At 45.1% G+C, this 22768-nt stretch overlaps 1 protein-coding gene across 1 annotated transcript; it reads left to right on the forward strand.

The window, feature by feature from the left end:
• The first annotated feature begins 54 nt into the window (after positions 1-54).
• On the forward strand, positions 55-20207 carry nacc1b (nucleus accumbens associated 1, BEN and BTB (POZ) domain containing b). The gene is made up of 6 exons (XM_068021259.1): positions 55-212; positions 8192-9049; positions 11436-11612; positions 11776-11881; positions 12644-12741; positions 14971-20207. Exons 2-6 carry the CDS (start codon positions 8218-8220, stop codon positions 15234-15236), a joined length of 1479 nt encoding a protein of 492 aa, XP_067877360.1. The 5' UTR covers positions 55-212; positions 8192-8217; the 3' UTR covers positions 15237-20207.
• The last annotated feature ends 2561 nt before the right edge of the window (positions 20208-22768 follow it).

Below are 22768 nucleotides of genomic sequence, written 5' to 3' on the forward strand. Positions count from 1 at the left end.
GGTGACGTCAGTGACTGGAAGGTTGTTGTTGTTGTTGGTGGTGGGGGGGGGGGGGTTGGGAGGCGCGGGGGCCGCCGGCTCGATGAGGCTGGCGCTCGGCTGCGGGGGTCTGGAGTCGGGGCTCCGATCGGCGCTCGGTTGCTAGGCGCTGGCTGTCCTGACAATGAATGGCTGCTGCTAGGCTCTGCTTGCAAGCATTGAGAGACATTGGGGTAAGTTCTGAGCATCCAGCCCAGGCTTTGGCCTCCAAGCTGCATCAATTATTCATCAAACCCTTCCTTTTATAAGATGACAGATCCTGGGTTTTTATTTATTTTATCCCCCCTCCCTCCTCCCAGATTTAATGCCCCCTTTGTGTGTGTTTTGGGGGATGTGTGCAGACTGGGGAGGGGGGCTCCTTTAGATTGCAACAAAACTTAAAAAGCTGCAGCAAACTATCCAAGCTGCACTTCTCAAATACTTCCCAAACTTATATTTACTGGAAGCCTGGTCCTCCTCACAGGACAGATTTCTCCACAGAGAAAAATGATGGTGGGAAAACTTGTTTTTAGTTATCAGGATTGTCTGACCTCTTCAGTGAGAAAATGGGTGATTTATTGAGTGTTTGTGTAATACTGGCAGAAATCAAAATACAAATTGACACTGTTTCAGGGTGGGGGTGCTCCATTATGTGTATTTTCTAAGCCTAGTTGAGATCAGACACTAATAAGTTGTTTATAACTAGATTTGCATGAAAATTGTTTGCATGCTCTATCTTTACTTGCTAAAAATGAGTTATTTATATGCAGTGTTTTACAGTATGCACCTGGGGCATTGGAAAACATCCCGATAAAGTTTCAATTGAGAATCAGTCAAGATCAGATTGTGGAATTCTAAATGCAATGGAACAATAACAGCTGGACTTTGGGATTTAAATGTTATTTAAAATTTGAGCCTATCTTTCAAACCTTAGGTACCTCTGGTGTTACTGTATAGATTTTTTTTTAAAAGCTTGGTGCTACAGTGGGTTAGAACTGGTTGTTCACCCCTGAGAATCTCTGTTTTATACCCAGCCAGGTTCAACAGGATCAAAGTCCCCACTGCAGTCTGTAATGGGTTTGGAAAGTTTACATTCGGTTATTTGTGGACATGAACACACTGTAGAAGCTTGCTACTAAATTGACCCTGGTTTGAAAAGGCCGTAGGATAGATACTGTGGGAGATGCTTTTTGAGGTTTGAGCTGAGCCATGCTGTTGGGACAGAGTTACAACTACCATTACTCTGCAGCTAACAGACCTGTACCAGCCTGGGAGTACTTATTGCTGATAATGGGTTACTTGTTCTGTTTCCCCAGCACTAAAATCACTTGCCTTGATGAGCATCAAACTTATAAAAATAGAAAAATTTAATTTACAGCTTGTGAATTACATGATATTTGTTTGACTTTGTGAGCATTACATTTAGTAATTATATTCCTCTTTGCAATGCTGCTTTCAATTACCATTTGCATTCGATTCCAGAGCACAGTCTCTATAGCAGAACAGTCCTAATGGTACAGTGCATCAATGTTCAATTTTCTTGTCATCTGAAAATTGTTTTTGAACTGCAGCAAAACTGTAAAACAATCTTGAGCTTCTGTTTTCCCTTATTTGTTCCTTCTGATTTTTCCCTTCTCCTCCCATTAAAGACCCTGAATCATGCTTGGGTACAGCTGCACTGGCCCCAGCCTTCTCCCTTATGCTCTTCTCGTGTGTGTGTGTGTGCGTGCACGAGGACAGTGAATGTCAACAAGTTACTCGGGGAACTCCTAGCTGAGCCATGTTGTACCCAAGTTCCACACTCGGGTACTTTTGGTCAGGAGTCACTGGATAGTGAGCAAGTGCCAAGGACTGAGATCAATCTCAGCTCTGCAGTTGCCACCCCAGCTGAGATCAGCTCACAGCACTGACTGGCAATGGGACTTGCGAGCTTCATGCTGTGAACTACTCAGTTCGAAGCTGGGCTGTCCTTCATCCAACTGAAGCATTGGGGAGACTGGTCAAAGTGCCAGTGTGGCCTGCACTTCCAAATGAGTCAAATCCATGAAAGACCATCGCTGGTACCTGCAGCCCTGTGTAGTGTGTACAAAATCTGCAGCTCGTATCAGTGAACAGTCACAGTGCTGTGTAATTCAGTATTAACAGAGGTTAATAGGATTAGATTCTGATACACATCTGTGATTGTTGTTTTGTAATAAAAAAATTTTGGTGCAACTTTGACCAGGAATCTAGTTTAACATTTCTAATTTGATGGCTTAAACTTTACTCACCTCTACTCTCTGATCTCTCTCTCTCTCTCTCTGCACTGTAACCTTTCTGGTCTTTATTGATACTGCAACAGACATTATTCTTTTGAACAAAAGAACTGCCTTCTCTTTACACCCTTTCACCCTCCCTACAGTCTTAGTGTGACAGCCTTGTACTCTAACTCCTTTCTCAGGACTCCAAAGCTGAGCAGCCCCCCAAAGTCTTCTGTCCCTGGTCTTCAATTCTTCCTTTAAAACCCAAGCTTGTTTTAATCTCACTGAGATTTATCTCTTCTACTCATTTGAACCAGAACAAAGACTTGCATTTCTATAGCACCTTTCACAACCCTGGGACCTCCCAATGGGCTTCACAGCCCATTAAGTCCTTTTTTTGAAGTGTAGTCACTGTTGTAACAAAGGAAACGCAGCTTAATTTGCACATAGCAAGCTCCCACAAACAGCAATGTGATAATAACCAGATAATCTGTTTTAGTGATGTTGGTTGCGGGATAAATATTGGCCCAGGACACTGGGGAGAACTCCCCTGCTCTTCTTCAAAATAGTGTCATGGGATCTTTTACAACCACCTGAGAGGGAAGATGGGGGCCTTGGTTTAACTTCTCATTTGAAAGATGGTACCTCTGACAGTGCAGCACTGCCTCAGTACTGCACTGGAGTGTGCTTCAGTCTCTGGATTGAGACTTGAATGAGCCTTTGCCCTTCTCCAGGTTTCTGAATGGAAACAAGTTCTGAATCCAGAAATTTGCCAGAAATAGTCTCAGTTAAGGAGTTTTAACTAAGTGTTTGTGAGCACCTGCCATTCCTCTCCATATTGTGTCTTCAATCTTTCATGCACTATCTGGGTGCTGCTGAGTGAGGCCCTGTATTTCTCCCTGGGGGGAAAATGGAGGATCCAAAGGAGAGATAGCCCAGGGTTTGTTTTTTGTGTGGCCTCCCAAGAGGTGAAAGAGAGGGTCGTCGACACCCTCTCCCTTCTTCCCCCCCCCCCCCCCCCCTTCCCCCCCCCCCCTTCCCCCCCCCCTTCCCCCCCCCCTTCCCCCCCCCCCCTTCCCCCCCCCCCTTCCCCCCCCTTCCCCCCCCCCCTTCCCCCCCCCCCTCCCCGGGTCATGAAGAAAGAGTTGGATTGCCGATCACTGAAGGGCAAGGTGAGATGAGAGACATAGGCACAAAGAAACTTCAGAAAAGCTTGTTGACCAAGCCTTTAGTCACACTTCACAACCTCTCCTTTGGCACCGCATCCATTCTCCTTAATGCATCTGTGGAGCCCCTTTGGTTATTTTTCTGTAGTGTAGTTTCTACGTAATGTATGTTGTTGTTAAGAACCTTGTCCATAGTGGATGTTGCTCTGTTGATGTTCCAGGATCTACTGAAATCGAGAGGGCAGAGATTATCAGCTAGTTTTGATGATGTAAGGTGTACAATAGCAGCCTGATCAATTTTCACAATATTTCCACAAAGACTGCAGTACAATTATAGAGTTTGTACATTCAAACTTAGAGAGTGGTTTAAGCTGTATAATGCCAGGGTGAAGGGTACAGATCTCTTGTTAGTGACAGGAGCAATTTGAGATGATGAGTCATTAAGCCTATTGGCACACCATTAAAGGTTATTGGTTTAATTCTGATTTCTACTCCAGTGTATTGGTACGCTGGTGACAAAAACTGCATTGAATGTGAATAATTCGAGAGTCTCGTTGTATTAAAGGTGGCTTTTTTAACTGCCGCAGATTAATTCCCTCGTGAGTTTTGTGAAAGATAAACTCCAATCTTTGGATACATGTTTGATGTCAGGTTTCAATTGCTATTTCAAATCTTTCCATCTGCACTGTGGAAACGTGTCTCAGAGTAAGGATTTTGCACCTATTGCGAGCTTCCACTCACTGCCTTGGAGGGACTGGTGCTCCGTTTTATGGGCAATCAGGACATCACACTTCAGGCTAAAACAAAGAGGGCGTGTCAAAAGACCAGCTTCAAACTTTCTTTTTCTGCAAGAAGATTTTTGTTTTCTCGGATTTTTTCTCTCTGTGGAACTTTTAACTGCCTGTCTGACCTAACCTGACCCTTGAAAGTCAAAAGGGTGGGAGTAAAGACTGGAATCATGATAATCACTGTACCTAGATTCAAGGATTTTTTAAAACCTTACTGGACTGATAATCCAAAAGGCTGGACTAATAATCAGAGACCATGAGCTCAAATCCCACCCTGGCAGTTTGAGAATTTAAATTCATTTTATTAAGTAAAATACATCTGGAAATATAAAAGTGACCACAAAGATGTTGGATTGTCGTAAAAACCCAGTTGGTTCACTAATGTCCTATAGGGAAGGAAACTTTCATACCTGGTCTGGCCTGTATGTAACTCCAGTCCCACACCAAAATCCGTCGCTAACGGCCATCTGACAGGGCAGTTAGAGATGGCCAATAAATTCCAGTCTTACTAGCAATGCCTACATCCCGAGAGTGAATTTAAAAACTTACTTTTTCCAAAATCAGAATTTTTAAAAAAATTCATTCATGGGATGTGGGCGACGCTGGCCAGGCCAGCTTTTATTGCCCATCCCTAATTGTCCTTGAGAAGGTGGTGGTGAGCTGCCTTCTTGAACCGCTGCAGTCCGTGTGGGGTAGGTACACCCACAGTGCCGTTCGGAGGGGAGTTCCAGGATTTTGACCCAGCGACAGTGAAGGAACAGCGATATAGTTCCAAGTCAGGATGGTGTGTGACTTGGAGGGGAACTTGCAGGTGGTGGTGTTCCCATGCATTTGCTACCTTCGTCCTTTTAGGGGTAGAGGTTGCGGGTTTGGAAGGTGCTGTCTAAGGAACCTTGGTGCGTTGCTACAGTGCATCCTGTAGCTGGTACACACTGTTGCCACTGTGCATCGGTGGTGGAGGGAGTGAATGTTTGTAGATGGGGTGCCAATCAAGCGGGCTGCTTTGTCCTGGATGGTGTCGAGCTTCTTGAGTGTTGTTGGAGCTGCACCTATCCAGGCAAGTGGAGAGTATTCCATCACACTCCTGACTTGTGCCTTGTAGATGGTGGGCAGGCTTTGGGGAGTCAGGAGGTGAGTTACTCGCTGCAGGATTCCTAGCCTCTGACCTACTCTTGTAGCCACAGTATTTATACGGCTACTCCAGTTCTGTTTCTGGTCATTGATAATCCCTAGGATGTTAGTGGTTGATTCAGCAGTTGTCATGCCATTGAATGTCAAGGGGAGATGGTTAGATTCTCTCTTGTTGGAGATGGTCATTGCCTGGCCCTTGTGTGGTGCGAATGTTACTTGCCACTTATCAGCCCAAGCCTGGATATTATCCAGGTCTTGCTGCATTTCTACACGGACTGCTTCAGTATCTGAGGAGTCGCGAATGGTGCTGAACATTGTGCAATCATCAGTGAACATCCCCACTTCTGACCTTATGTTTAAAGGAAGGTCATTGATGAAGCAGCTGAAGATGGTTGGGCCTAGGACACTACCCTGAGGAACTCCTGCAATGATGTCCTGGAGCTCAGGTGATTGACCTCCAACAACCACAACCATCTTCCTTTGTGCTAGGTATGACTCTAACCAGCGGAGAGCTTTCCCCCTAATTCCCAATGACCTCAGTTTTGCTAGGGCTCCTTGACGCCATACTTGGTCAAATGCTGCCTTGGTGTCAAGGGCAGTCAGTCTCACCTCACCTCTTGAGTTCAGCTATTTTGTCCATGTTTGAACCAAGGCTGTAATGAGGTTAGGAGCTGAGTGGCCCTGGCGGAACCCAAACTGAGTGTCACTGAGCATGTTATTGCTAAGCAAGTGACGCTTGATCGCACTGTTGATGACATTTTCCATCACTTTACTGATGATTGAGCGCAGACTGATGGGGCAGTAATTGGCTGGATTGGACTTGTCCTGCTTTTTGTGTACAGGACATACCTGGGCAATTTTCCACATTGCCGGGTAGATGCCAGTGTTGTAGCTGTACTGGAACAGCTTGGCTAGGGACCAAGCTTCACATGGTGATTAAGCAGAAGGTTTTATCTGTGTTGAGGACTATCCTGGACTCCTGGTGCATGATGTAAATAGAAATATAGCCACACATGCTTTTGGATTCCCCTGTAATGTTAGCCAGCAGTTTAATCTGACCTGCTATCTTCTCACTGACTGTAGCTGCCAGTGTGAGCTGCATGGCGGTGAAGTGTGCAGGGCTCCACTCTAAACCTGTAAAGCTTCATGCAATGGCCATCACCATCTCACACGGTGTCAGCTGTCTGTCTATAAGTGTGAAAGCTGTCATTTTGGGACTGTTTAAGTGGTGCTGAGCTGGGTAATAAAGGACCAGCGTGGCCTGTGAATAAGGTTTGAAGCCTGAACTAGGTTGTCGGAAAGAAATGTTTTTTCCTGAACCAGGTTACGTTTGTACTTTGAGAAAGAAACTGGCCAGGGAAGGGGAAAACCAGCAATGGTTCCTGCCCCTGACTGCTGTCTAGTAACCAAGTTCCATAAAATGCTCATATGTGGACTGTTGGCTGAGGATGAGATCAATTTGCTTGTGAAGTCATCAGTGTCCCTCTGTAAAGAACATGTTGATTTGTATTTATATAGAACCCTATTCTCAGGCCATCCTAGCGTTGGTTCGCAACCAATGAGTTAACATTTTTTGAAATGCAGTTCTTGATATGTAGGCAAGTGAGGCAGCCAATTTGCACGCAAGATCCCAAAAATAGCAATGAGGTAAATAGCCAGTTATTCTGTTTCTCCTATGGTGGCTTTAATTTGAGGGAGGAATATTGGTCAGGGCACTGGGAGAACTTGTGTTTGAGAAATGTTGTGGACCATGCAGCCTGAATGAAGGACAGTGTTTTTTGTTTAATTCTTTCCCGGGACGTGGCTGTCGCTGGTAAGGCTTGTATTTAATGCCCATCCCAAGTTGTCCTGAATCTGAGGGCAGCTGGCAGCTATGGCACTGTACCCCAGCAAGAGTCCAGGTGGAGTGAAAACACAAAAGAATGCAGAGCAGTGCAGTGAGTATCGGAAAGGGTAATGTTGGTTCCTGGTATGACCTCTTCGTTAGAACTGCTGAACAGTGAGTCATACTTAAAGAGTTTGTCTGTCCTTCAGCTATTAATTGACCTTTTGGGCCATTTCTACTTCAAGATTTTAGTAGCTTTTGCTTTTGACCTCTGGTTTGAACTCTGACCTGGCAGAGAATGGAAGCACCATTGTCACATAGAGTCCTGTACCACTGCTGCCCTTTGACTCGGAAGTGCTTGCTGCTGCTGCTACTAAGTGCTAAGTTGAAAAAGAATGGAATAGAAGACCAGATAAATCAGGAAAATAAAGAGGGAAAAAACTACAAATGCTGAAAATACAGAACAGGTCTAAAGGGAAAAGACAGGTTATGGCTTTTGGGGTGTGTATACCCTTCATCATAACTGGGATAAATTAGGAGATGGGGGTGAAAGGGTGCCAATCAAAGCCTGAAGGTTTTATGAGTGAGGGATGATGGACAGTGAGGATGCATGGGAAAGAAAGACCTGCATTTCTGTAGCGCCTTCCACAACCCCAAAACAAAGAGCACTTCATAGCCAATGAAATGTAGTCACTGTTGTAATGCAGGAAATGTGGCAGTCAGTTTGTGCACAGCAAGCTCCCACAAGCACATATGATAATGACCAGTTAATCTGATTGAGGGCAGATGGGGCCTCGTCTTAACATCTCATCTGAGTTGGCACTTCTGACAGTGCATCACTCCCTCAGTACTGCACTAGAGTGAAAGCCTAGATTTTTGTGCTCAAGTCTCTGGAGTGGGTCTTCTGGCTCCGAGGTGAGAGTGCTACCCACTGAATCACAGCTGAAGAGTCTTTTACAGGTGAAATGCTACATGTAAAATCTGCTAATACTAACATTATTGTGTCCTCTTCTATCCTGGCAGATACTGCAGTGTGCTGAGTGGACACCATGGCACAGACCCTGCAAATGGAGATTCCGAACTTTGGGAATAATATCCTGGAATCTCTGAATGACCAGCGGCTCCAGGGCCTGTACTGTGATGTTTCCATCGTTGTCAAGGGACAGGCTTTCAAGGCACACCGTGCAGTCCTGGCAGCGAGCAGCTCCTATTTCCGTGACTTGTTCAGCTCAAACAACTGCACGAGCTTCGAACTGCCCACAGCTGTCCAGCCGCAGTCCTTCCAGCAGATCCTAGCATTCTGTTACACTGGCAGGCTTAGCATGAACATGGGTGACCAGTTCCTCTTGATGTACACAGCCGGCTTCCTCCAGATCCAGCAGATAATGGACAAGGAAACTGAGTTCTGCCTGAAGGTCAGCTCACCGCGGTGTGACTCCCAGGGCCTGCACGTGGAGGAGACACCCTCCGAGCCTCCGAGCCCCGCGCAAGCCTCCCGATCGCTGGCGGCGACCCCTCTCTCGCTGGTGTCGCGTGTCAAGACGGAGCAGGCCGAGCTGGACTCTGTGCAGTTCACTCCCATCGGCAAGCGCCTGTGGGACAACGGCCAGCGGGAGGGGAACGGCAGTGCCAGTTCCAAGCTGGCTCGGGTTTCCCATGGAGCCCCCGCAGGTCGGCAGCAGGGGTGTGGAGGAGGTGGGCAAGGCAGCTCAGACCGCACCAGTCCCGGCACCTCCAGTGCCTACACCAGTGACAGTCCTAACTCCTACCAGAATGAAGAGGACGAGGAGGAGGAAGGCAGCGAGGATATGACCGAGGAGCACTACAGACAGATCTGTAACATGTACACTATGTACAGCATGATGAATGTGGGGCCGCCAGGTAAGCCTGCTATGTGCTATCTTGCTATCAGTGGCAACATCCAGATTGCCAATTTAAAGGGGCAACTGCTATCGGGAGCATTGGCTCCATGTGATTTCCTAGCATTTAAATCTCTTACATTGGCTGTAACTGAGGAGTGGGTGGGTGGGAGGCAACAGGGCAGGCGCAGAACAGAGAGGCTGAGTATTTCCTACATCATGCAAGAAGGAATTTTGTCCCTATAACCTGGTGCAGATCCAAACTTGGGGCGGGATATCTTAGGAAAAATGATGTGCACCTGCCCGCGAAGAGCTGTTTGGTGCATGCATGATGGGGAATGTTTGACACAAATATGATGGGAAGTGTTTGGAGAGATGGCAAGGAGTAGCCCAAACTATTACAATCATGTTGGTTAAGAGAAACCCTCTGTTGCGGTGCATTACAAACAAAGCGTACTGAGTCACGAGTCTCTGTGATGGGAGAATCCAGTTTGGAGCTCGAGGTAGGAGACTGGAGCTGCTTTGTACCGGAAGACAGTAGTTCATAGAGGAAAATGCAGAACAACAAGGGCCCCTCCAAATATCATTAAACATATCAGACCTCACTCTCAAATTGGGGATGGTTCAGAGCGCTTTCATGCCGTTCATTGTTTCCTCACTTGTCCATTTGTCTCTCTCCTGAAGCGTGGTCACACTGGGCTCCGCCGTGTAATGTACAGATCTAGCTGGTGACTCAGTGGAGATGGGGATCTGCTCCTCCTACTGGGTAACCAACCCCCATAATCTGACAGCAAATTCTCAGGGCTTCCATGGGTCCAGCACTCCTGGGTGTGAAAATGTTTTCACCGTGGAGAGTTGTCACTGGAGGGAGGGTCAGTTTCTCTCATCACCTGCACAGCTTTAAGAACACCTTCAAAAACAGAAATAGAAACTGTTGCATTTCTATAGCGCCTCTAGCCCTCAAGACATCCCAAAGCGCTTTACAGCCAACAAAGTACCTTTGAAGTGTAGTCGCTTTTGTAATGTAGGAAACATGGCAGCCAGTTAGTGCACAGCTAGCTCCCACAAACAGCAATGACCAGATAAATAATGACCAGATAATCTGTTTTTTTAGTGATGTTGGGATGTGGGATAAATATTGGCCAGGACACCGGGGAGAACTCTCCTATCCTTCTTCGAAATAGTTGCCATGGGATCTTTTCAGTTCACCTGAGAGGGCAGACGGGGCCTTGGTTTAACGTCTCATCCAAGGTGGCACCTCTGACAGTGCAGCAATCCCTCAGTGCTGCATTGGAATGTCACCCTAGATTGTGTGCTCAAGTCTCTGAAGTGGGCCTTGAACCAACAACTTTCGGACTGAGAGGCGCAGGTGCTACCCACTGAGCCACAGCTGACACCAATTCGAGCACCCATCGGCCAGATTCCTGACAGTGTAACTGACTAACGTCTTGAGTTTGAAGAACACAGCGACTGATGCCTCGCCTGGTCCTGACCACCATAAACCAATTTGAAATACTAGCCTGTTCTGCTGCATCTGCACCAGCACACGGCAGCCTGAGAAAGAGACTGCTCGGCTCCACGTTGTGTAACTTGAATGTCCGAGCTGGAATGTGCTGAACAGAATTTTGTCCTGCATTTTCCTCAGTCATCTCCTGGTTCAGTGCACATCATCAGCGTAAAGAGTTTGTTAAATTACAGAATTACCTTGTTTTTCCCTGCACACTTGGTCAATAAGTAAAACCTCGATAAATACACAGCACCTATGTCAGCATCTTTGGAGGGAGAGGTTTAATTAATGTCTTGGATGTAGACTCTTCTTCAAAGCAGTTATGTTAAACTTGTACAGAAACTTGGTTAGACCACACTTGGAATACTGTCTCCATATTATGAAAAAGATACAGGAGCACTGGAGAAGGTGCAAAAAAAATTTACTAGGAAGGTACCAGAACTGACTGGTTCTAAATATCAGGAAAGACTGAACGGTATGCGGCTGCTTTCTCGGAAAAGAGAAGGCTAAGGATGACCTGATAGAGGGTCTTTAAAATTATGAAAGGGGTTTGATAGGGTGCTGTAGAAAAGATGTTTCCACTTGATAGGGAGCCATAAATATAAGACAGTCACTAATAATGAGAAACGTCGTTACCCAGAGAGTGGTGAGAATGTGGAACTCGCTACCACAGGGAGTAATTGAAATGAATGGCATAGATGCTTTTAAGGGGAAGCAGGCTAAGCACATGGAGAAAGGAATAGAAGGATATGTTAGGGTGAGAGGAAGTCGGGTGGGAGGAGGTTCGCATGGAGGCGAAATACCAGCATGGGCCAGTTGGGCCGAACGGCCAGTTTCTGTGCTGTGCATTCTATGTATTGCACCTTATCATCAGAACCGTTTTGTTGGTTTTTTCCCCCAGCGGCCGAGCGGGTCGAAGCCCTGCCCGATCACTTGACCACAGATGCCCGCTCGAGGGTGCGGATGCGGCGAGACCTGGCGGCATTGCCAGCTGAACTGATCACCCAGATTGGTAACAGATGTCACCCCAAGCTTTACGCAGAGGGGGATCCCACCGAGAAGCTGGAACTTGTTACAGGTACGGCCCACGTTTCAGATGCCTTTCGCCGTCATTGAGGCTTTCCCACTCCCCAGCTACTCCGCCAGGTTGGCCTTCGCATCGATGGTCATCCTGCTTGTGTCTGGGCTGTTTCATTTGGTGAAGAATGATTGCTTGAGTTTATTTTTATTTTTTGTGACAGGAACCAGTGTCTTCATCACTCGAGCTCAATTAATGAACTGCCATGTCTGTGCAGGAACACGTCACAAAGTCCTCCTCCGAAGGCTGCTCGCATCCTTCTTTGACCGGTAAGATGGGCAAGAAACCAAGTGAAATTAAAACCAGAACAATGTCGGAAACATTCAACAGGTCAGGCAGATTTTGCAGAGAGAGAGAGAGAGTTGACTTTTCAGGTCGACAACCTTTCATCAGAACTGGAAGATGTTAAAGATGAACAGCTTTTAAGCCAGGGAAAATGGGAATCCGGGAAAGAGCGAGAGGGGGGAGGTCAGTGATTGGGTGGAGGGCAGGAATGATTAAATGAGAAAAGGGTCGACAAAATACAGACGGGAATATTGCAACAGGTCAAAGGATAAGTGAAAAGATTGCCTATCAGACTGAAAGTACTAGCTTAGACAGAACCAAAGAAGAGTCATATCCAACCTGAAACATTAACTCTGCTTCTCTATCCACCGATGCTGTCAGACCTGTGGAGTATTTCCAGCACTTTCTGTTTATTGTGGTTATGTTTTCCCCTTAAACTCTGAGGCTTTGCATTAAGCAGTCAGGGACAGGGAGAGGATGCCTTCATGGTTGAGCAGCCTGCTGACATTCAGTGTTTGTGCAGGAAGTGCCTGTGAAACTGGATCCCAATACAAGCCAACACTTTTGTGGAAAGAAAGGAAGGAGGGGGCGGGAAATACAGCTGTAATTTCAGCCCAATTCCTGGAAAGTTTTGTAAAACCAGGCATTGGAGAGCAGCCTATTATGAAAAGAATTTGAGCAGGAGACCTGTTGTTCACACTACTGTATTCTGTGGATTTGTTTATGTTCTTCCTCTCCTGCTACAGGAACACGCTGGCAAACAGCTGTGGCACTGGAATCCGCTCCTCGACAAATGACCCGAGCAGGAAACCTCTGGATAGTCGAGTCCTCAATGCAGTAAAAAGTGAGTATGGTGAGGCCAGACCCTGTGCTCACAGGTCAGCCTGTGACTCCTCCTGGAACATTCAGCAGCATCTGTGGACGCCACAAACTCAGTCACTCTCCCTGGCCGCTGTCTGAAGCTAAATCAGACCGTTCTTAACCTTGGTGTCTTATTTGACCCTCAAGATGAGCTTCCAACTACATATCCGCTCCATCATCAAGACTGCCTACTTCCACATCTGCAACATCATCTGTCGCTGCCCCTGCATCAGCTCATCTGCTGCTGAAACCCTCATCCATGTCTTTCTTACCTCTCGGATCAACTATTCCTTGCCTGGCAACACCTCAATTTTAAAATTCTCATCCTTGCTTTCAATAACCTCCTCCAGCCCTACAACAGTCCGAGAATTCTGCGTTCCTCCACTTCTGGTCTCTTGTGCATCCCATACTTCCTTCACCACTGCCCTCCCCGCCGCCCCTGTCCTCACTGGCAGCCGTACCTTCACCTAAACTTCACATTTAAAACACTCCTTAAAACTATTTCTTTAATCAAGGTTTTGGTCACCTGTACTAATGTCTCCTTCTTTGGCTTGGCATTAGTTTTTGTCTGAGTACACTTATGTGAAGAGTATTGGGACGTTTTACTATGTTTAAAGGTGCTATATAAATGCAAGTTACTGTTGTTGTAAGTCAGTAAAGGCATTCATTGCTTCCTCCTGGTGCTGTGTTAGCTGAATAGCCTGTAACCAGTTGCTAATAGATTGTTTCCCTCTGGAATATCTCCTGCTTCCTCCCCCAAAGGGACGTGCCTGATCTCGGCATGCTACTCCCCATGATAGCCTGGCCGAGATAAGGAGAACACTGCAATCTCCGTGGGATATCGCAATACTGGGCAAATCATCTGCCAATCCTTCAAAGGCTCTTTTGTAAAGGGCTACTAGCTCCCCATATCTGTGTACTGTTTATAAAGTACCCATCTCTGCTGAAGTACCCTATCACAGCTGGGTCAGGGAGGCCTGGTAGAATCAGGCATTGCAGTGATGCTGCTGTTGTCAAATAGGCTGCCGACATTCACCGTCTAGTCTCACACAAAAGGAATTGCCACTGGAGTGAAGTTCCTGTGGTCTACAGGTAGCCACAGATCTGTTTCCCCAGCAACATGTCAGCATCTTCCGGAGAGGAAGGAAAGAGAAAATAAGTTTTTAATTAAAAAAAAAAAATTATAACACTAATTAATTCTAAATTGCCACTCAAATCTACATCAATGAGTTATAATAATTAGCATGTCTTTCTATCTTCAGAACTGCCAGCCATTTGCATAGGCTTGGCCAGGGCCAATTAGTTTTGTGTGTGTGTGGGTTTTTTTTTTTTAGAAATTGCTCCTTTATGCCCCATTTGTCATGCAGCTCCCACTCTCATCTGTTACTGTCGCAGGTTAAGTGGAGCCACCTATCTGAATGTCAAACCAGCTGTCCTGTTTCATTTTACTTGCTGGTTGGGTGTATTCTGGAAAAACTGCTGCATTAACCATGAAATTAAATGAGCAGCAAGGCATTTATTCAAATTGATTCTTCCTCTCAAATTTTGCACCGCCTCGATCCATTAGCAGTGCTTCCTGGCTGTTCCATTATAATGAAATATAAGCATGCCAAATTCTAACTAAATATGTTTTCTTTTAGTTATGTGAACTAAAATAGATTTTGGGTGAATCTCCATTCATAGTTTTCAGACTTTTCTTTGTGAATACCAACAACCTACATTTATTTAGTGCTATTAAAATATTAAAATGTCCCAAGGAACTTCACAGCATTATCAGAGAAAACTGGGCATCGAGCCAAAGGAGGGGTTAAGATGGGTTGCTAAAGGTTTGGTCAAAGAGGTAGATTTTAAGCAGGATTTTAAAGAAGGAGAGACAGAATTGAACAGCCCATCAGAATAATGAGATTAAAAGTTGGTCCAGTATGTGATTAGCCTGTAGTCCCGTTATGCTGATCATGAACCAATAACCTGATAATCAGCCTTGGTTCCTGTTTCTGATTGTTATGGAGAGATCACTGGGAAGGTGGCGGAAGAGCAGACTGTGTAGTTTGTAATGCCCCTTCACAAACCTGCAGACACTCGCCCAGTCTCATTCTTGAAGAATGGTCACTAGGCGAGAGAACCGGGAATGGATTAAATAAAAAAGAAACTGCAGTATTTGAGATCAATGACTCAGTCTGTTCTAATGCTGGTGCTGTTTCGCCCCCTGCAGTCTACTGCCAGAATTTCGCCCCCAACTTCAAGGAGAGCGAGATGAATGCCATTGCAGCAGACATGTGCACCAACGCTCGTCGGGTGGTCCGCAAGAGCTGGATTCCCAAGCTGAAGCTACTGATGGTGGAGGGAGACGCCTACCACTCCTTTATCTCGGACACTACAGGGGTCAACCTCGAATCGGACGTACTGAATGCAGAGCAGGCCTTAGAGGCTGCCAATCACGACGGCGAGGCAGGATCTTCCTTGGAGTCTGCTCAGTGACGGGAGCCATCTTGGAAGGAGGTGTCAAAATCCAGGGTTCAATCTAGAATGACCCATGAGTTGCAGAACACACAAAAATCTGGCATTTTGTGCACACAAGTACTGTTCAATGGTACAGAAACAAAAACTATTTATTCTGCATCAGTGAGTCATTAAGATAGGAAAGAATGTGTACAACGGTGGGTGGAGTGGGGTGGGGATGGTTGGTTGTGGAGGCAAATGTAATGGGTTAGGTATTGCACAGTCCATAGGTTGTGGGTAGCAAGGGCGCACAATAAATGGATGTGCCAACCACTCAAAGACTCGGCCTAGATTGAACCCTGAACACTTGCGGCCTAGATTAATTGGGTAGGTTGGGGCAGCCTATCCGAAACGGAGACTGTTACCTTTCTCACTCCCAAATTGGTTTCTTTCATTCCTGACCCGTCCTCCCCCTCCATCTAAGGTGACACCGTTCTGTGTTGGAGGGGGGAGACCTGGAGTTGACACAAGTTTGTATCCTTCATGCCCATCTGCCTTTTTATTTCACTAAATCAACACTACAATAATATGTAATAATAGTCTCATAAGCTACGGTCTTGAAGGATTTTTTTTAACTGCTCTTTTTACTGCAATAATGTTTAACCCTTTTGAGGACAGCAGTAGCAGCTCTGATTATATAAACAGTTTGTGCTGATGAATAAGGGCAGACTTCACACATTGAGATTGTTGCTCCAATTTATTCCCAGTTTACTGAAATCGCTAGAACTGGGAGGTTGGGTTGTGCTAACTATTTCACAGACTTTCTCTGCTGAAGTGTGTGATTTGATTTTACTACTGCATTTTAATCTCTCTTTAGCAAAGCGTTCCAAGTGACTCAACTTTCCCAGAAACCAGTTTTACCTACCCACTTACCTCACCTTGTCCCAGCTCATCCACTAAATTCTTTCCAAATCCTTTCACTGGCCATGTTTGTTCTTCACCCAGCCGTTTACAGATAAAATGTATGCAATTAACAAAACCATGAAATCTCCTGAGGGAGACAAAAAAAGACAAAACCTAGGGCTAATAAGGGGATGAAGTACTCTGGAAAGTTCCTCTCCAACCCTTTCAGGCGATGGAAAATAGTCCAGGAGATCTCACAGACTGTGGATACAATATTTGTTAATCTACTTACCTTCTATATGATACCATCTCCGATACTGAGACTGGTGTATTCTGTAGCATGTGTAGCAGCTCCCACATTCTCTTTCTCTCTCACTCACTGACACACATATGCATGTAATCAGACACGTGCATACACACTGACGCGCACACATGCATAGACACAGAGAGTGGAACTTTCACATTCACCATAATGGAGGAATCCCCACTCCCCCTGGAAAATGACAGGTAACTTAAGGCCAACAGCCCCGGAATAAAGACTAACACAATGCAAGTAACAAGAAAAACATTAGCGAACTGTTCAATGAAGCAATTTCTTGTTCAAGGCTTTATCCAGCAAGTAAATCTGGTGGATAAGCAGATAATTGAATCATAGAATGAAACAGCACAGAAGGAGGCCATTCGGCCCATCATTTCTATTCCAGCTCTTTGAAAGAGCTATCCAATTAGTCCCACTTCCCTGTTGTTTCCCCTTAGCCCTGCAAATTTTGCCTTTTCAAGTATTTATTCAATTTCCTTTTGAAAGTTATTATTAGCTCTTTCAGACAGCGCATTCCAGATCACAACAACTCACTGCGTAAAAAAAGAATTCTCCTCATCTCTCCTCTGGTTCTTTTGTTTATTACCTTGTATCTGTGTCCTTTGGTTACTGATCCTCCTGGTACTGGAAACAGTTTCTCCCTATCTGCTAAAACCCCTCATAATTGTGAGCACCTCTATTAAATCTCCCCTTCTCTTCTGTGATATTTGGAGTGTAGATAATGAAGGGTTGGTTTTATAATATGTTGGGGAGGAGGTGCAACTGGGGACTAGGTGGTGAGTTAACCTTTAACCTCTGGGACCTATGTTGAAATCCAGTGCAGATGGTTCTAGACAATCTCAATCTAGTCTCCATGACCCACAACACAAAACTGTCCCTGATTTAGCACTAGAAGGTGGCTGGTGTGGAAAATGGTTAAGTGTCACACTAATGTAGCTGAGGTGCTTTGTCATTGATGAGGTGCTTTGTCATTGATGAGGTACTGTAGAAGAGATCTACACTGGATCAAATGTTACTGTATTTGATGCTGATGTTCTATGTTCCATCCTCACCTTGATCAGCACCAAATTCACAAAATAAATTGCTCACCTGGGTTACCAAATCCAGCAGTGTGAAATACAGGACTGGCTGCTGGTGATTGTCCAGAGCTTAAATCAATGTAGGCGTCAATACACCTCGACTCGAAATAAGATACCATTTCATTTTAAATATATTTTTTAAAAGGTATAGAAATAGTAATCACTTTGTTTAATCAACAGGATGTATTGTAGTGTCAACTATAGTCACATCCAGTTTGGGGCAAGGGAGAGAGAGTTAGTGGAAAATGCACGCTTTAGCAGAGAAAGATTCTAGAAAATATTATGCGTTTTTTAAATAGGGGTAGGGAGTCAATTTGTTACTGAGTCTAGAATAGACCCTTCAGTCCTCAAAGGGAATGGTACCACTTGTTTTTTTGCCATTAATAGGTTCGTATAAACAGCAGGCAGTTGGCACCATAGTTACCCTGGCTACCTGTGCCATCATTGCAGGTCTGACATCTTTCTCTTCATTAAAGGATACCGCTGCCAGCGAGCTCTGTGTGAGATCCACACTAGAGACTGGTTCCGTTGTGTATCATCTGGCCTCTATTTGACCTTTCTGATATTTTGGACCATGTGCAATCCGAATGCAAATTGTAAAGGTGGCCAGTTACAGGTCAGTTTTGCCAACCTGTACATTAGCTGGTTGCCTATAGAACAGTGTGGATAAAAGGAAATCGGTGCTGAAAGTAAGCAAAGAAGATAAACTCAGACTTGGTGCTGTCATAGATACTGGGAGGGCTGCAGCAAGGGCTTGTGGTTTGGAGAGGAGGTAAGTTGGGTTGCGTTGGAAGATTTACTCAGTGAGACCTCCTTAGCCCAATATACAATATTGAGGATGTCCATAGTTTTGTGGGTAGCCCCAAGTCGTCTTTTTGAGGCCAGGGTTGGAGTCAGGTGAATGTACCAGATACTGTGTTATATAATGGCATTGTTGTGGAGATAAGATAGTCAACCTCCTGCCATGTTGAATATCATTATTGCTAAGAGCAATCCCTTGGGTTGTCCAGTGCCAATCATACAATCTCTCTGTCACATTCCAATAGGCATTCCCTTCTTAAGCCTGGTTTCTGTTATCCCAGTCACCTGTGTTTGCATAGGAATGAGTGATCCCCTTTAAGAAAATTCTTCTATTACAATATCCTACCTCATCCCCCAACACTTCCGTCTTTACAAGACCCTAAAACTTCCTGGAGTGTTTTCTGCCATTTTGAGAATCCAAGTAAAAGCTGAGGGATTTTGTAATTCATAGTTCTATTCAGAAATCTGATCTTTTCAGTATTATTTTAAAGGAAGATTCAAATTCAGGACACTTTTAAATTTGAAAAGGAATAAGATTACTCACTAACACCTTTTATACCTTTTTAATACCTTTCTTGATCCATTCAAGTTTTCAAAAGGTTTTAGACTGTCTTCTTATAGCACTGACCAGTTATCTTGTGTTGGGGACTCGAGCTTGGGTACAAGTTCCCTGACAGGGTCAACCGTTCGGTACCTCAACCAAGTATCCATTCTTCATGTGTGAGCCCAGACGGTGCACACCCCGCCCAGCTATTCAACTGTGAGGAGCATCACTCCCAAGCTTGATGCTGTCCTCAGCAGTCACCTGCATAAAGGAGTCATCTGATCGTGATCAGGAAGAGGAGCCTGGCCACCCCTTTACAGCATAAGAAATAGGAGGCGGCCAAGAATGGTCCCTCAAGTCTGTTCCACTGTTCAGTAAGATCATAGCTGATCTTGTACCTCAGTTCCACTTCCCAGCCAGACCCCTGTATCCTTTGACTCTCCAAGAGTCCAAAAATTTATTGATCTCAGCCATGAATATACTCAACAACTGAGCATCCACAGCCTTCTGGGTAGAGAATTCCAAAGATTCACAACCGTCTGAGTGAAGAAATTCCTCGTTACCTCAGTCCTAAATGACCAACCCCCTACCCAGAGACTATGCTCCCTAGTTCTAGATTCTCCAGCCAGTGGAAACCATCTCTCAGCATCCATTCAGTCATGCCCCTTCAGAATCTTTTAAGTTCAATGAGGTCACTTCTCATCCTTCTAAGCTCCAAAGAGCATAGGTCCATTCTACTCAATTGCTCCTTATAGGACAACCCTCTCATCCCAGGAATCAATCTAGTGAACCTTCACCGCACCACCTCCAAGGCAAATATAACCTCCTTTATATAAGGAGACCAAAGCAGTACCCAGAGGTCTCACCAAAGCCCTGAACAGCTGTAGTAAGACTTTCTTATGCTTGTACTACAGCCCCCTTGCACGAAAGGCCAACATACCATTTGCCTTCCTAACTGTTTGCTGTACCTGCATGCTAAATTTCTGTGTTTCTTGTACATGGGCACCCCAATCTCTTTTTCTGTTGCCTGGAAGTGGCCCCATTCTAGCATGGAACACGATGATGAATCACCCATGATTCCCATGAATAAGTATACAATTTGAATGGCTAGGCCACCATGAACCCACGGCCCTGATTATAGGGAACGGAAGCCCCTTTGAATGTTCTAGACAAGGTCCACTGGTTTTGCATTTTTCCAGAAGAGTGGATGGAATTGGGGAACTCAACAAAAATCCAGTGTCATGTAATAAAAATGAAGTCTGACATATTCAGTCACTGTAAACTACTGGCCCCTGCCTGTGATTCAGGATTTTTTAATCAAACCTCTGTGCGTGCACACTATGTTATAATATCACCCCCCCCCCCCCCCCCCCCCCCCCCCACTCCAAGCAGAATTAAAATTATTGCAGTAGTAGTGGTTGGGGCACGTAGACTGTGTTTGTACAGTAATTTTATTTTTCCTCTTGAAGGTCTTTAGAGGGTCAGGCTAAGTGCAGATGCCTGCGGAAAGCCTAGTTCTTGTGAACAGTTTATGGTTGTTCTTTTAGGGGGCAAGGGTGAGACTTAGGGTTGCCAACTCTCTAGGACTGACCGGGAGTCTCCAGCAATTGAAAATTATTCTCAGCACTCTACTGTAAGCAAACCCAGGAGAAAACTCATCAGGGCACTAAAAAAAAATTGCTTTTATTTTAAAATTTTTGTTTCAATACTTTCATTTATTAGTTATAACAATATTGGAGATTGGGGGGAGAAAGGCTGGCAAGAATCCTGCAATTAGCTAATGAAGAGTCTGTTCGCTTCCCAGTTGGCTAGGGTAGGACAGAGCCCGCAAGGATTGACATGTTGGGCGACCAACAGCAGGAGCATGGGGGCAGGAGGTCAAGTGATGAAACCTCCAGGAATATATCCAACCAAAGTTGGCAACCCTAATGAGATTTGGTCAACCAAGAGGTTGAAAGAGGGGAGGAGAGACTTGTACTCTAGCAAGAAATTGTCCGATAGGGATTTTGTTTTGTGTGTTTGGCACATTGGGACTGTTGACAGTTATTTTTCTCATACGCCAGTCCCTCATGGGGATGTGAGTTTGGAGGTTTACTGACAACAATGAGCCAGGGCGGTCACAGAGGGAGATGCCTTCTGGTGAAGAGCAGAACTATCTGGTTGCAGCTCATCAAGAAGAGAGAGGGATTTCCCCCAATCACCTGGTAAATTTAGAGAGTAAGTGACCCATACGCATCTAGGAAGGCCTAGGATTGATCTTGAGGCTGTCCCGAGTGTGTTGATCTCTGCCAGGAAGTGTCACAATTGGCTTTTTATGCCCTTGAGCTAAGATTGTGGGGGCATTTAACATCAGCCAGAGATTCCATGTCTGACTGCTGTTCAGCGACCTTTGCTGAAAGTGTGTGTGTGTGTCAGGGGAAGATAGGATGGAGCCTGTTCGCTGAGGCCAAGCGACCTGCTGGCACTGATTGCCCACACTCAGTTGTGAAGAATATCCACATGGGTAAAGTGTCCATCAGCTACAGAACTAACCAGAAGCAGTGCCTTCAGGAAGGACAGGCAAGGGAAGAGAGAAAAAGGCTGTATTGACATGAAGTGGGAGCTATTAGGCCTTCCTCATACCTACCCAATCCAGGTATAGATTCCAAAAGTCCTTTTGGAGGGAGAGTTGGTGTAAAAGTGTGTCTGTGCCTAAGTGATATCTAATGTCAGAATAGCTATACTGTATTTGGATTATATTAACAGGCTGCACAACTGTTTGCTAACCTTTGCAAGACTTCACTTTTGCAAACTCCTGCAAGGTAAAGCATGCACATTAAGAGCAAGACAGTGAGTGTATGAAGCCGGTTACAGTCACCGAGTGCTACACAGCCTGTAGATTACTTCCTGCTTACCTGCCGCAGATGTGGTTCCTGTGATGTACTGCAGAATCAGACACCAGTATCACTGCAGCTCTCGCCCCTCTCACACTTAATGATACACTGCAGGGAGACTCCCATCTTCCAATCCCGCTCAGCCGAGTGAAATGAAAGCATTGTCTGCCTATTTGTGCATGCAGGCCAAAAGTGCCCTTAGTTAGACACTGTGAACCTACTCTCTGACTTGGGAAATGTAATTGGGGCTGGGTAGAGGGAGTGTGACTTAGTATCTAACCATTGTGACCCAACCTAGGAGTGCTTGATGCTGACACTGAAACAGGAAAGGATATTAGAAATTGGACAAGCATCCCTCAGCTGAAAACAAAATAGTTTTTTTTATATACAAAGAATAACAGTTGGCGATCGGAGGGGGAGCTATGGCGCGATCAGAATTGATTAGCTGAATTATTACTTTTCAATTTGCACTCAGTGATCTGGTTCCCTGGAATTCATCAGAGTGAAAAAATTAAAGATTAATTTTAGGTGCAACCGAGATGAAGGATGTCTTAATATTAAACACTAGAACAATCAAATTATGTTGGACACTTGAAAAGATCAATTAAATATCAATGCTCAGTGTGTTTAAAAATGACTTGTACCGTCATTGGATCCAAATTCAGAGACTTTTATACAAAAATAATCTAAGAAGTATTAGTGTGCAAGTGGTTACTGACTGCGGCACTGACTACAAGTATGTGAGAACCCAAAATTAGGGAAAACTTTGTGCTTCGGTAAAGGAATCGTATACAGTGGGAACGCATGGGAAGAGACTTAATCAACCTACAAACAATGGGAGTGAATGGGAAGTGATTACATCAACAGAAATCTATACAATGGGAGTGAATGGAAAGTGGATTGAACAATGCAAGTCTATACACTGAGAGTGAATGTAAAGTGGATTGGTCCAATGGAATTCTGTACAACGAGAGTTAAAGACTAAGTGATTTCACTGTAATACTGAGGGCAGGGTGTAATGTGTATTTATTTAAACAGTAACCTTCGAATAC

The sequence above is a fragment of the Heterodontus francisci genome, chromosome 43 (genome assembly GCF_036365525.1).
Source record: "Heterodontus francisci isolate sHetFra1 chromosome 43, sHetFra1.hap1, whole genome shotgun sequence".
Classification (NCBI taxonomy): Eukaryota; Metazoa; Chordata; class Chondrichthyes; order Heterodontiformes; family Heterodontidae; genus Heterodontus; species Heterodontus francisci.